Source organism: Neurospora crassa, linkage group III, assembly GCF_000182925.2.
Source record: "Neurospora crassa OR74A linkage group III, whole genome shotgun sequence".
In the NCBI taxonomy this organism is placed as follows: Eukaryota; Fungi; Ascomycota; class Sordariomycetes; order Sordariales; family Sordariaceae; genus Neurospora; species Neurospora crassa.
Genome location: NC_026503.1, coordinates 3550391 through 3564654, shown reverse-complemented (window position 1 = coordinate 3564654; position 14264 = coordinate 3550391). Strand labels below are relative to the sequence as shown.

Genomic DNA, 14264 nt, shown 5'->3' with positions numbered 1-14264 from the left:
TTCAGCTGCGTGCTTGATCTTCTCAACACCAAAACATAATATCGAGATCATACGGCCAGGGCGGGTATTACGAGACTGCAGTAACACACTTCTTGGTCTCTCTTTTTTTGGTTGTGCAACCGGCGATCTTCAGCTGACGCTGTCCGCACCTTTACTGAGCATGGACGACACGGGCTGGCGACATGCAACCGAAGCAACACACACAATACCACCACGACACCATGACCTGAACATCACGAGACTTCATCAAAACAACAACCATTCCCAAGCCAATGGTTCGATGGGGCAAGGACGGAAAGAACCACTTGACAACCCATTCTGCAGCCATCCACGTGACCCATAGTTCCTGCGACGCATCATGTTGGTGCATTGTTGCCGTTACTTCTTCGAACTCATCAAATAACAAAGATTCGGATTTCTGGCATCTCGTACCCATTTTTTTTCTTTCAGATTAAGTACTGGTAGGTAAAGATATGTACAAAAAGTTTAACCCCCTTGAATCCAAAGCTCAACCACCCCATGGATCGCTTGTTCGTTTTCCAAAACGGACAAATCATCAAATTCTCATCATCAGCTCGTTAAGCATTACCCTTCCCCCCTCGCTTTGGTCATCCCATTGTTATCAAATCTACTTACTCCTCATCATCGCCATCAACGGCGAAACGCTCAAGGAACTTGAACACCTTGAGGCCCTCCTCGACGCCCTTGATAACCTCGTCCTGAGCACCGGCATAAACACCGGCCTCCTTCTCCTCTACCCCGATGCTCTGGAGCGCCTTCTTGGCGCTGCCGACGGCAGCAACGGGCTTACCCCAGCGGTAACCATCAGTAAGAATCTGGCTAGGACGGCCAGCAGGGAAAAGAGGGCTCATGGCGCCCTTGCCGCTGAAGACGCGCTCAGCGCCCTCGGCCACGACAACGGCATCGAAGGCGGTGGCGTCGGCAGCGGAGTAGGTCTGGTCGACACCGCTGGCAAGGTACTCGGCGATGACGGTGACCTTGAGGCCGTCCTTCTCGAGCTGCTCCTTGAGGGCCTTGGCCTTGTCGAGGGAGCCGCCCTTGGTGGTGGAGAGGACGCCGACGCGGAGGGTGGCGATGGTGGGGAGGCTCTCGTTGAAGATGGAAACGCCGCGGGTGACATTGTTGTGGTAGTAGGTCGGGTCGGGCTGGGGCGCCTCGAGGCCGAGCGCAACGGCCACGCGCTTGGCCACGTCGTTGGAGATCTTGTTAAGCTGCTCGAGAACGTTCTTCTTGACCTGCTCGTTGGTGACGTGGCTGGCCTCGAAGCGGATCGCGTTGATGACGAACTGCTGCTCGACGGGGGTGAGCGAGTTGAAGAAGAGCCGGGGCTGGGTGTAGTGGTCGTCAAAGGTGGCGCTGAGCTCGCGGTTCAGGACGCCAGACGCGGTGCGGCCGGGGGTAGTGAAGAAGCCGCGGCCGACGGTCTGGTTGGCCTGGGCAGGGTAGCCCTTGTTGAGGTAAGACGGGCTGTAGTGGTGGATGTTCTTGTGGATCCAAGCCTGGCCTTGACCGTCGCGGTGGTTGTTGTGGACGCCAGAGACAGGGCGGTTGATGGGGAGCTGCTCAAAGTTGGGGCCCCTGTGGCGGTTGAGCTGGGTGTCGAGGTAGCTGTAGAGACGACCCTGCAGCAGGGGATCCTCGGTGAAGTCGACGCCGCGAACAATGTGGCCGGGCTGGAAGGAGATCTGCTCGGTCTCGGCGAAGTAGTTCATAGGGTTGCGGTTGAGGGTCATCTCACCGAGAACCTGGAGAGGGGCGAACTCCTCGGGAAGGAACTTGGTGGGATCAAGAAGGTCGAAGCCGTAAGCCTGGGCCTTGTCCTCGTCAATAAGCTGAACGGCGAGCTCCCATGAAGGGGCGTTTCCGGACTCGATAGCGTCCCAGAGATCCTGACGGTGGAAGTCGGCGTTCTTGCCGGCGAGGACTTGAGCCTCCTCCCAGACGAGAGCGGCCTTTCCCTGTTTCGTCTTCCAATGCCACTTGACGAGCTTGGACTTGCCGTCCTCGGTCACCAGACGGAAGGTATGGATACCGAAACCATCCATATGACGGTAGCTGCGGGGAATACCGTTGCCAGACATGGCCCAGAAGAGGGTGTGGAGAGCGGAGGGCTGGGAGCTGAAGAAGTCCCAAGCGGAGTCGTGGGCGGTGGCGGCTTGGGGAACCTCATTGTCGGGGCTAGGCTTGACGGAGTGAATAAGGTCGGGGAAGCGGATGGCATCCTGGATGAAAAAGACGGGAATGTTGTTGCCGACGATATCAAAGTTGCCCTCGTCGGTATAGCTGGAGTCAAGTTAACGCCCTGCTGAAGAGGTGAAGGGAAGGGTTGTTACGTGGTCAACATACAATCTCGTGGCGAAGCCGTGAACATCACGGGCAGTGTCGGCGGAACCCCTGGAACCGGCAACGGTAGAGAAGCGGACGAAGACCGGTGTTTGCTTGTCCTTGGCGCCCAGGAAGGAGGCGGCGGTGATGTTGGACCAGTCGCCATAACTGGTGAAGATACCGTGGGCACCGGCACCACGGGCATGAACGACTCTCTCGGGAATCTGGTATCAAACTTTCGTTAGCTAGGATTCTTGATGCTAATTGGGCCATGGCAGGGAAGACATACGCGCTCATGGTCGAAGTGCTGGAGCTTCTGACGGAAGATGAAGTCCTCAAGCAATGTCGAGCCCCGGCCACCAGCCTTCAGACTGAACTGTTCCTCAATGTTGCCGCCGAAATCTGTTGTCATGAATTGGCCGTTGTCGTCAACCTCAACCTCCTTCAACCTCTGACGGGCGTCAACCTCACCGCCCTCGGCACGGCGACCAAGAGCAGAAGGGTCGGCAAAGGGGCATGCCGCTAGAGCAGTGCCAATAAGGCCGCTCAACGGTAGAAGAGCGTTGACACGCATGGTATTGTGTTGTCTGGTGTATATGTTCCAACTGAAGGAATACACACAATCTGTGATTTTGGGGTATCAAATAAATAGACAGGGAGAATGTGTGACAATATTCTATCCCAGAATATGGATATCTGGTTAGGGATACAGAGAACACACAAAGCAATATCTCGGATGTCAGTGGCGGGAGAGCTCCTACTTATATCACTCCTCCTTGCCACGGCCGAACAGTCAGACAGACCGACAGACTGACAGAGACCCATCAGGGAGGTGATCACATCTATCGACCTTTGCCAGGATCAACACAACGAGCGTCCCCCGCATGGTCCATGGGCAATGAGAGTTGGAGCTTCGTCCGAATCCATGGGGAAACAAAAACGCACGCATCAAGCATGCCTGCAGGCAAGGGTAAGGGGGGTACTTGGAGAACGGGTTCTGGCATACCAGGCTGGAACAACGAAGCTGCCAACCCCACAGACATGTAAGTGGTGAATTTCAACTGGTGGGATGGCACTGATGGACATGGACTCTTGATGGAGTACAGTTGCACTAGAGCACGGTAGCTTTCGAGGGTGTGCCACCGGTAGATGTGCACCATAGGGCGAGGAAACGGACAAAGGTACGTACCTACACTTTTACGTAGTGTAGTGTCTGTTAGTGAACCGTCGAAGTATTGCCATGGCCCCCATTATAGAAGCTGTGTAGTTCATAGATGGTACATTCCAACCCTGATATGATTGTTGGTGTGGCACTTCGATAGACATTTTTCCGAAGTCTGGTTCGGTGGACTTTGACGATTGCAAGTCCTGAAAAAACGCTGGAACTGTTTCCTTTTTGGGCATCGTGTCCGGGATACTACTGAGAAGGCTCAGGCTCTTTGAAGCTCTCTCTCTACGTTTTTTCATTAATTTTGGACCAATCATATGCTCTACATCACACATTTCTCCCCTATTCGAACCTGCAAGTAGTCCCACGCTAACGGACAAACCAGTGTACACTAGTATTAAATTGTACAGTTTGAGCGTTACTGAAAGTATACGGAGTGCTAATCTCAAGGTACCCGATGTTAGGGCATTCATCACATCAGAAAATCTTCCCTCCTTCACAGTTCAAGTCACTGGGTTAGCCCGCGGCCTTCCTGCCTCCTTCATGGTCCGCTACGCTATATCGTCGGCAAGGATCCACATAGAATGGTCCCCGGCCAGTGTGAGATGTATCGAACGGTCCGCCTTCTCTCAGTGGTGCCTTGGTTTTGGTTGCCAAGCCGAAAAAAGATGATGATGATGGACGGCGGTAGAACAGAGTGGGCCTTGATGAGGCAAGTCGATTCCTTGCTGCATGTTCCTCTGACACCAAATCTACAAGATATTGTAAAGAATCACACAAGAAGAAGATGGTAAGCTACCTGTATATCATGCAAATTGTACATGAACGAGATGAGGCCCCGAAGCATTTGGAGGAGCTAAGAAAAGCTTTGACTGCTGATCACTTTAGGATGCGAGAAAAACTGACTGGCACGACTCACAGACTGTTGATGGTTGGGGCAATATCCAACCGTTCCCGTGCCGCATGGTGGTATGTATTGCTACGGTGATGCTCCTTCTGCCTTTCCCACACTCAATCGCCTGTGCAGTCTTGGCAAGAGGTGTATGTGCGTACACACACACACACACCGCATTTGACAAATCTGGCCATTTGACATCGCTTTACACAACTCAACTCAATCGTTTAACATCGAAATCTGGCCAAAACTGGTGCAAAAAGTCGATATTTTAATACTCTACGTCGTACAATTATCTATTTTAATATTTACATTATCTTTTGAACTATTATCGATATAGTGCGCTACCCTAATACTTACTAGAAGGTATTAATAATAATAATACTAATAAATAACGAGCATCCCAATAACGTTGCTAAAATTATTAGTATAAGTATAAGGAGTGTATAGAAATATAAATGTATTTTATCGGATATTAGTAAAATATTTTTACCGTCGCGAACTTCTTAGAATATTAGAAAGCTTCCTATATAGGCGCTTAAAGTATAACGTATACTATATTACTCCCTATACTTTATTAACTATAATTAATATTATAAAGGAAGTTATGAACCTCCTTATATTAAAACCCGATTTATATTTCGATGAGATCTATACCTTTCTAATTAACGAATATAACGTATATATTTCGACCGAGACCGTACGGCGGTACCTTCGATAGGAGAAGTAGAAGAAGAAGCGACTCTATATAAAGGCATTATAACAATCCCCTATATTAGTAGCCGAATGGATATTAAAAATCTCTTTATTTATTATAGAAATATTCGTATTTTATAATAAGTCTAGTATAAACCGAAAGGACGGCGCTTATTGTACTAGTTGGGCACCTTACAGCGTTATTACAATAGTATTAAGCAAATTTATATATAGTATACGGTATTACTTCTTTCTAATTATTATAATAGATAGGCTATTCGATATATTAATATTTAGAGGTACAACGGACTTAGCCGGGGTTTAGAATTAAATAGTAAAATATTTATTCTTTAAAATAAATCTATTTCCTGGTTATAATAGTATTTTAGTAATAAATAATGCTAGTTAGTACCTCCGTACCGAACTCTAGTATATATATAATTAGAAGGGGGTTCTATTATAGTATTTACTACTATACTCTCCCGAATTTAATTCTATTAAAGTATACTTTAGCAATTTTAAGCAGTAATTTAAGAGGGTATATTGTAATGAAGGCGGTAATAAGATGTTAGACGACGATTTTGCTACGTTTCTTAAACGATTGGTATAGAATGTAGGGTATAGAATATAATAAATCCGTAGCTATTTTAAGAACGTAAAGCTAGTAATAGATCGACTTAATAATATTAATAAAGAGTATAGCGAATTATATACTAACGAACTAGTTGAGTATAGAGAGACGGATATTATATTTAGGTAGTAGTAGAGAATATAGAAGGGAGAGATAGATTTATATATATTAAATTGAATTGTGTACTAAAAATGCCAAAAATGCCAGAAATGCTAGAAGTGCTAGAAATTGTATTTATCTATATAATAATACTAAAATACTAGAAACCCCCCTCTTTCGTTATAAATTAATTCGTAATATCGTTATCGCTCGTTAGGACCGCTAGTAGTAGTACCCGCTATAGAAGCGAGAGCTCTAGTAACGCTGTACTTGAGTATAGTATTAAATCGCGGGTCTAAAGTATATACTAGTTAATTAAATTACGGTAATAGGGGTTAGAGGGTATACTTACTATAGTTTAACTACGTTACTAATATTATATATTTAGTTTTAAAGAAATCTTTAATACCGTCCCTAAATACCGTATAGAGGTTGTAACTAAACCCCAGCCTCGTAAACTACTCTACTAGCTACTCTTTAAGTATAAATATATTGGGCGGCGCCTCCTTATTCCAGAGCTCATTCCTTAAAGCGATTAGAGTTCTATATACTAGTATTACTTTAATTAATAACCTAATATAGTAACGTTTATAGAATGTTTTAAAGAATTTGGTAATAATCTTTTTAGCCGGCCAATTAGGCGGAGTAGAGGGTAATAGTAATGAATGAAGACCGAAAGTTGAGGGTATAGGCGGACGTAGTATAAATAATTCTCCGGCCTCTATTAAGGAGTTTCTAATCTCTTCGCCCTCGTCCTCTTCGCTTACTATTAATAGTAGTACGATTAATAGTAGTACCGGTAGTTAAATAAATACCGTAATCATTATAGAAATAGGAGGAGGGTTAGTATTAACGCACTTAATAATAAAAGTCTTATAGTTAGTCGGGTACTTATAAAATACAATAGTAAAATACTTTAATAGCATATACAAATTAATAATTACTACTTTACCCAATAGAGGGAAAGCGCCCGCTATATTATAATTATAACCGCTAATAATTGCCGAATTAGTAATAGAGCCGCCGGCAATATAAAGTAGCTAGACTTAAGGATATTAAAAGTAGGGAAGGAAGTACTAGTATAGTAGCGGGTATAATAAGTATAAGGGAGGAGGGTATAATTAGTATAAACTTCTAAAATCGTCCCTCCTTAGCGTAGCTTATAGTAAACTATTTATAATTTCTATATTAGTATTACTATTACTATTATTAATATTATTAATAATATTAATATTAACCGGTAAATTGTTACCTCCTCCCTTATATTTACTACTACTATCGTTAATATTAGAGGCGGTTACTACTTTATTACCTAATATATTTCGTATTAATTTAAATAGCAGGTTAGCTACTATAGCCTTCCCTAACAATATAGTACGTACCTACTTACCTACATCTTTAACATTAAAATTATAATAGGTTATACTCCCATTTATAACGTAGTACATTTAATATTTAATAACCTTATTATAATTCTTATACTTATAATTAAAACCGTACGCCTATACCTATACCAACTCCTAATATACGGTACCGCGTAGCTTTACCCCCGTACGCTCCTCTCACTACCGGTCCTCCTCTAAATTCTTCTCGACTTTTATTAGTATAATATTTATTATAATATATTTAAACTTCTCGGTACTAATTAGAATCTATAACCCTTATAATAATAGTATATTAACCATTCGTAGAGTTAGGGTAATAAAAGGATTAATTAAATTACAAGAGGGGGTAGGAGTAGAAGGTATATTACTATAGGAGAATAGGGTAATAGGGATTTTATTAGCGGGCGGGTCGGTTAACCGAAATTTAAATAATATAGTAAAATAATAGTACTAGCTAGTATAGTAGAGGTACAATTTTATAACGGTCTTATACTTAATATTATTATACTTATTATAAAAATCCTTCCCGGGAATAGTCTTATTATATATAATAATCCGGGCGCGGCGGTTATTATAAGTAGTAGCAATATATATAACGTTATATAAAAAGACTAATTACTTTATTCCTACAGCTACATTATTACTAATAATATCTTTTATATAACTTTACTATATATATAGGATTTCATTAAGTAGTATTATCCTAAACCGCTATTTATAAAGTTCGCTATCGTTTTATTCAACCTTAACCTCTCTAAATAAATTACGTTCTTTAATAACGGGTAATTTAGTACAACTAGTAGTAATATATAAACCGACTATATTAAATTAAATTCGTATTAAATTAAAGTATTTAGAATATAGCGGCGGCGGTACTATAGCAATTGGCTTACGGGCAGCGCAGGGCTGGGCCGGTAGCGCTAAAGTAATTAGCTTAATTGAGGAGGCTATTTCGCTATTATTATTACCCAATAAATAAAATAAGGTATTGAGAGCCTACTTTTTAGGAGTAAGGCGGACGGGGAGCTATTATTCGATTTCATTATTATCGCTAGAATCTTCTTCGCTACTAGAAATTTCAATAGGTATTGCGGGTTTGGGGGGGGATAACGGCGGCTCTAGGATTAGGATTAGGATTAGCTCTAACTCTAGCGCAGTAGCCTTCCCCTTTTTAATAACAGTTTTTTTAATAGCGGTCTTTTTAATAGTAATTTTAATAGGAGCAGCCTTCTTCTTAAGTAGAATAGTCTTAGAAATAACTTTAATAAATTACTCAGCTTTACGGCTCTTCTTTCTAAGGCGGGAGGAGGCGCGTTATAGAATTATTAGATTAGGATCTTCCTAATTTTAATTTTCGTCGAAGTAGACTATTAGCGCGCCGCTTTGAGTACAGGATCGTTTTACGCCGGCGGATTTTAAATTAAAGATTATTTTGGGAGGCATTATCGCGATGGATTTGATTGATTACTAGTGTTGTAATTATTTTGCACGATGAAATAGCTTTAGATTAATGTAGAAATTGTTATTAAATGATGAATTTTGACGAAGTTGTACAATATAGAAGTGCGGTGTGTGTGTGTGTGTGCACGCACACACACCTCTTGCCAAGACTGCACAGGCGATTGAGTGTGGGAACTGCAGGGAAGGGGTAGCCATGACAGCCGGATCCAAAGGTTTCTGGTATGTACTTAGTGTATGCGCCACTCTGGTGGGCGATTTTTTGTTTAATTTTATTTCGGTCCCCCAATTCTAAGCATGCCGAGCAAACTAGGCCCGAGAACATGCGGCCAGCGGCGAGCCACGAGGATGAAGAAAGTTTGGGTGCCAAGGATATCACAACTGCCATTTTGCAAGGGTCGGCAGTGAGTGCTCTTACCTTATTTTCGTTCAATGACATCCCTCTTGATTGATAATCTGATGGTTCGAGGCCGAGAGTGGTGGATTGGAGGATACAATCATGTAAGTCATCCAGTCACCGCAGCTACTGTACAACCTTGGCACAGTATGACTGTACAGCTGGGGGAAAGATGAATTCTCTCTTTCTGCAGGGCGCCGGCCGTTCATGCTCAGATGATACCACCTTGCCGGGCCCAGAACTTGGGGTTGCTCGTTGATGGTGATGCAACAGCGGTGGTTGAGAGCTCAAAGGTGGGTTCCCGGACGCCGTTCTGATTCTGAGGAAGCTGAATGGTGTTCTACACTACAACGTATGGATTTTCAGATCCCATGCCCATGTTTTAATTTTCATCCAACGACCTGTTGGGCGTCAGCCGGCTAGCTGATCATCAAACTGGATGCCCGTGTGTGGCATGGGCCGCATGGCTGTAGGGAATCACACGGCGGCGTTACCCGAACCTCACAAGCACACATCTCTTCGGCGTGGTGCTATTCACAGTATCAAATTCGCTTGCTCTGTGGAAAGCGTTACAGGGACCTTTGCTTACTGTCTCTTTTTTCTTTCCGCATACCGCACTACACTCACCTCGGTGTGGAATACCTTGGTTGGAGTTGTAGTGGATGGCAGGACGTTCATCTTCAGCAGGGTCCGCTCTTCGACAAAAGGATATGCATCGGGAAGGTCGTGCGAGAAGTTTGGTTGACCACAGGATTATGCGAAGAAACACCTTCCAGTCTGGGCTATCGAGATGGAAAAACAAGAGGAAGTTTCTGAATTCCGTTCTCTTTTGACATCATTCAGAATCCGAGCAGAGATATTTTTCTTCTGCTGAACCAACTCTTTGCAAGGTTGTAATGCCGATCAGGGATAGAAACTCCAAGAAATACTTTCATGCTTTGATGCCATTGAAAGATGAAGGTGAACGGTGTGTCCCGCCAATATCTCGGGATTTCTCGCGACTGTGGTAATTTTCTGTCTTGTATCTTTCTCAACTTTTTATTTGTTTTTTTACTATTCACTTTGAAAATCAACACCGCCATCGCTATAACAGCTTTACAATTTGAGGGAGTATATCAGCAGAACGGTATCTGACTATCCATCGTGTTTTGTCACACCCCCTTGAATTTTGTCGTGTCATTGAGATGCCGCTCATAGGTCGAGGGACGTTGATCGAGTTGATGATCAGATACTGCCGCCCGCGCTCGCACCTTGTCACGTTGGTCTACATGAATCAAACAACTCCCGTAGAAGTCCGATCCCGCAACCCGCAAACCTGCAAACTAAAATGATAACTAATGAAGCGATCCAATGCCGTGTCTTCACCCCACACCTACTACTGGGGTTGCATCGCTTGGTCGCAAAGCTGAGGGACTTTGGGGGCTCGGTTACCCTCGAAGTACACTCAAATCGGAAACCTCCCATTGGCAGGCGTGGTGGCGGCGGTGATGGGACATCTGATGGTGGTGATGGTCGGATTGGTGGTGCCCTTGAAGGTGCCGTACCTGCAGCGGTGGACCGTACGATTGCCGGGTCTCCGTTCATCGTAGCACTTTTACACACCGCGAAGATGACGGGAGTTTTTTCGTTCTTTTTCAAGGAAAATGCTCTCTTGAGTCCATCAACAGGACGTCTGCCATGTTGACATTGATGCTGTTCCCGTTGAAGATCGCCAAGGTGGGGAGTAGTGTACTTTGAGACAATAACCGAAAGACCGTCAACGCAGGGACTTCTGAGCTTTTACACGTATGGTCATGTCATTGCTGACTGAGACTTGTTCCCGATCTGAGACTTCTGCATGCCGGCAAATTAACCCGACTCGGTTGAGGCTCAGCGATCATATTGAACCATGGCTCACCAGTGTGAGAGCTGGCTCGCCTGCTGCCCCATGCCCTGGATTCTATAGCTCATCTTATTAAAGCATGCTAACGTTACGGCGTAGTGAAGCCATTTGCGAGTCACTATCAGCGTTTGATCAGGTCTGATCCAGATGCTTCTATATCCGATCGTCATGGTAACCTTCCCGACCTGGATCTTGGTATTTGATAAAGAATGTTCAATTGCGTGTCATGCTTCGCAAACCATCTCAATTTTGTATTCTCGTCCTTTTTTGCACTTTGCCATCAGTACGTTAATCCCAGTCATCCCGCCAAGGCCTCTGTGATGGATTATCACAGTACACTAGAGGCAGGGTCGCAGTCCGCAGATGTGCGTGATGGTATCGTGGGCGGTTAACAAACCTTCACCCATGGGCCTGTTTGCGCATCAAATCCCATCAGTGATGAAAAGAAACGGTAAAAATAGACCAGACGGTTACTCACTGCTGCAACCTTTGATTGTCACTGTGGTCGTTCACTCGAGGAATGCCATCAGATGTTGAATAGACCTACCTAATAGCCATGAGCTGTTCCTCCCCAGCCAGAGCCCCGGTTAGGCATCCGTTATGCATCCGTCTACACATACATTACCGCCGGGCTGACTGAAAAAGGAACGACACAAGATACCAAAGGGAGTTCTGAAGTCAAACATCAGCAACTACCCGTACGTTTCCCACACTACAGACTGCACGCCGGAATACTATTGCTGCACCAGCTGGATAGTCTTGAGCCACTAGACTGGCAAACATCGCCGAGACTTTCTTTCGCAGCCAGCACTGTCGAAATTGAATAATTCGTCTCTGCCATGACTCGGGGAGTTCCGTTGCGCATTAGTTTGTCCTGTTCTCATCCAACATGCGTTATAATAGGTTGTAGTGTAAGTTTCTAGGGGATCCGCAAGCCCAACGTCGAGGGTCATCCATCCCTTTAACGGTAAAAATGTGTCCATCTTAGCGTCCCCCACCCTCTACCTCCGGTTGTATATGTTCACCATTAAAGGGATTGATGATCGGGCTTGGCTTCCAGTATACGCGTCCTGGTTGTCTAGGCTTCTTGGCGTGCAGTGATGAGTCTCTAATAGATAGGTTTTGTACACTTGTTATGCCCCGTGAGATACAGAGGCAAACTTTACTCGGGCGAAAGGCGACATCGCTTGTCGTTCATCTCCCCATGTCTTGGGGTTGGCGAAGGGTGGGGGGGGGGGGGGGGCAACGCATACGGGTTGGGGTTAACTACACTACACTACCGATTTTATCACCTAATGACATTGCAGGGTTGCTAGGGTAGCTTCTGATACACCGTCACGTCCCCTCGCCTCGACATCAACCAACCTTTTTCTATTTTTAGTTCCCTTGTCTGGAGCCGAACTGAAGCATCGGCCGAAATGCTCCAGAGAGGAAGGTAGGTACATACTTTTGCCAATCATCAGGTTCATGTCGGTCAGCCTGGGGGAAGGAAGAAGAAAAAAAATGCAAAATCTCGAGGAGGTTCAACAATATCGTTGTCAGACTTCCTCTGAACTTTTCAGTGGAGTATCAAAGCCGAATTCGAACCAATATCAAACTGGAATCTTGGAGCTCTGAATCCTATTCTGAAGTCAAGAGACAGTCTCACTTGTTCACTCAAAGTCCCCGACAGTTACACTAGAGCCAGGCTCATCCTGTACGTAACCCTATTTCCGCCTCATCTCATTCGTCCCTTCTAAGATCCATATCTCATGCCTTCCAAAAAGTTCACCAAAGCGCCATGCTTCTCTCCAAGATTTTTTCAGACATCACATCCGCCAAGCTTCCCATCTTGTGAAGTCCCCACGTGAAAACGCGTCGGTATTGCGTGCTTCTTGTGGAACTTTCCAACTTTCTGTTTTTCTTTTGTTTTTTTTCTTTAGCTTGACATGTTTGGCGACCATCGCCGGCATCGGCCCGTGGCAATCCAGCGGAAACATCCGCATGAGACTTGGCTCATCCCAGCACTCTTGATGGATCCGGAATCTTTAACTCCCGAAGCTGCGCAAAACACGTGAGAACGTGGATGATTTCGTGAATGTCGGCCAAAGAAAAAAAAAGACCCAGCCAGAGAAAACGCGGACAAGGCAAATGCCGCATCTTGCACGTGTACCCACCCATCGCCCCAGCCACCAAACGGGGCCCGGTAGCTGGGCTCGGTTCTGGAATGCCGGGGATCGGCCGGTCGTCGGACATGGTGCCGGGCTGGTTGGCTGGCTCGCTTGGCTGGGCGGCGACAAGATGAACGGGCACTGTGTGAGGCCGCGAGCAAGTTTTCCGGTGGATTCTTCCCCATCTTTTTTGGTACTATTTTCCGGGCCATGGAAGTTGGAGAACTCTTGCGATTTCCATATCCTGAAGAGAAGACATCGAACCAGGTCACCCACGCCACCGCCTGTCTGCATACCTGCATCATGCTCGGACATATCGGAATCTGTTTTGTGATTCATCCTACGGAGACAGAGACGCACGAAAATCGCGCGACTTCACGGGACTCTCTACTGTGTATGAAGAGTCAGCCAGACCGGATCCATCACATTACTAAGCGGCTCGTGGATATGAACTGCCGATGTTCCTGGAAGTTATTCCTCGATCGACGATCATCTCGGACGACTTGACGATGGAAACTGGCTTTGGGATCTCGGTCTTCTTCGCCATCAAGGTATGTACGCAGTATGTCCGGCTGGCGAAAGCTAATGGACACCTGGTTGAGAACTACTTGGTTCCTCCTGGTAGCTTGAGAGCCAAACGCTGGCATGTGCTCGGAGTTCGGATGGCAAAACACAGGCAACATTTACACTACTGTGTAAAGTGGGAGAGGTGCATAGAAGCTTCTGAACAGTTCCCATGTCCTTCATGCTTCGTGAAAGGGTCGCATTGCTCTCACTATTACAGGTTCAGAACCGATCATGTCGTCCTGGCATGTGATCTGGTCAATGACTGAAGACAAGGAAGAGGAAGGTAAACATCTCATAAACACATGAGCGCCTGCCTGGCTGTCGACACGGTGAGTGAGATCTCGGGGACAGAAGTACCTTTGCAGCCTCTATGAACCACGATAACAACCCCCCTAATATACCCTTACCGGGAGAGTCATCTCGCTACCCTTCTCACCTCAAAAGACGCAAGTAACCACCGGTAAGCAACCTGTCAAGAAGCAATACGCTGCTACTCCCCGAGTACATCATCCGATCCCACCGGGTACTCCTACCGATGGTATCGCTGATGGACATTGTATATCATGTTAGCCTAGCCTGACGTACAGGCA

General features: G+C 45.5%; 3 protein-coding genes across 3 annotated transcripts; all 3 read right to left on the bottom strand.

Annotated features, from left to right (window-relative positions):
* Nucleotides 1-70: 70 nt before the first annotated feature.
* On the bottom strand, nt 71-3276 carry cat-3 (catalase-3). The gene is made up of 3 exons (XM_952733.3): nt 2636-3276; nt 2368-2570; nt 71-2304 (listed from the first exon to the last, which is right to left on the bottom strand). The coding sequence occupies exons 1-3, from the start codon at nt 2918-2920 to the stop codon at nt 633-635; spliced, it is 2160 nt and encodes a 719-aa protein (XP_957826.1). The 5' UTR covers nt 2921-3276; the 3' UTR covers nt 71-632.
* Nucleotides 3277-9286: 6010 nt separating this feature from the next.
* NCU00354 (hypothetical protein) lies at nt 9287-9753 on the bottom strand (the record flags this gene model as incomplete). The annotated part of the gene is made up of 2 exons (XM_952732.1): nt 9287-9415; nt 9703-9753. The coding sequence occupies 2 exons, from the start codon at nt 9751-9753 to the stop codon at nt 9287-9289; spliced, it is 180 nt and encodes a 59-aa protein (XP_957825.1).
* Nucleotides 9754-12765: 3012 nt separating this feature from the next.
* Nucleotides 12766-14229, bottom strand: NCU00353 (hypothetical protein; the record flags this gene model as incomplete). Its single annotated transcript, XM_952731.1, has 5 exons — nt 12766-12851; nt 13114-13248; nt 13404-13430; nt 13716-13882; nt 14111-14229. 5 exons carry the CDS (start codon nt 14227-14229, stop codon nt 12766-12768), a joined length of 534 nt encoding a protein of 177 aa, XP_957824.1.
* Between the last annotated feature and the right edge of the window lie 35 nt (nt 14230-14264).

Excerpts from the sequence above, each read along its gene's own strand:
- cat-3 (XM_952733.3), bottom strand. The coding sequence starts at position 2,920 with ATGCGTGTCAACGCTCTTCTACCGTTGAGCGGCCTTATTGGCACTGCT. Across the intron at positions 2,571-2,635 it reads AGCACTTCGACCATGAGCGC|ATTCCCGAGAGAGTCGTTCA; the intron begins GTATGTCTTCCC and ends GTTTGATACCAG. Across the intron at positions 2,305-2,367 it reads CACGGCTTCGCCACGAGATT|CTATACCGACGAGGGCAACT; the intron begins GTATGTTGACCA and ends ACTTGACTCCAG.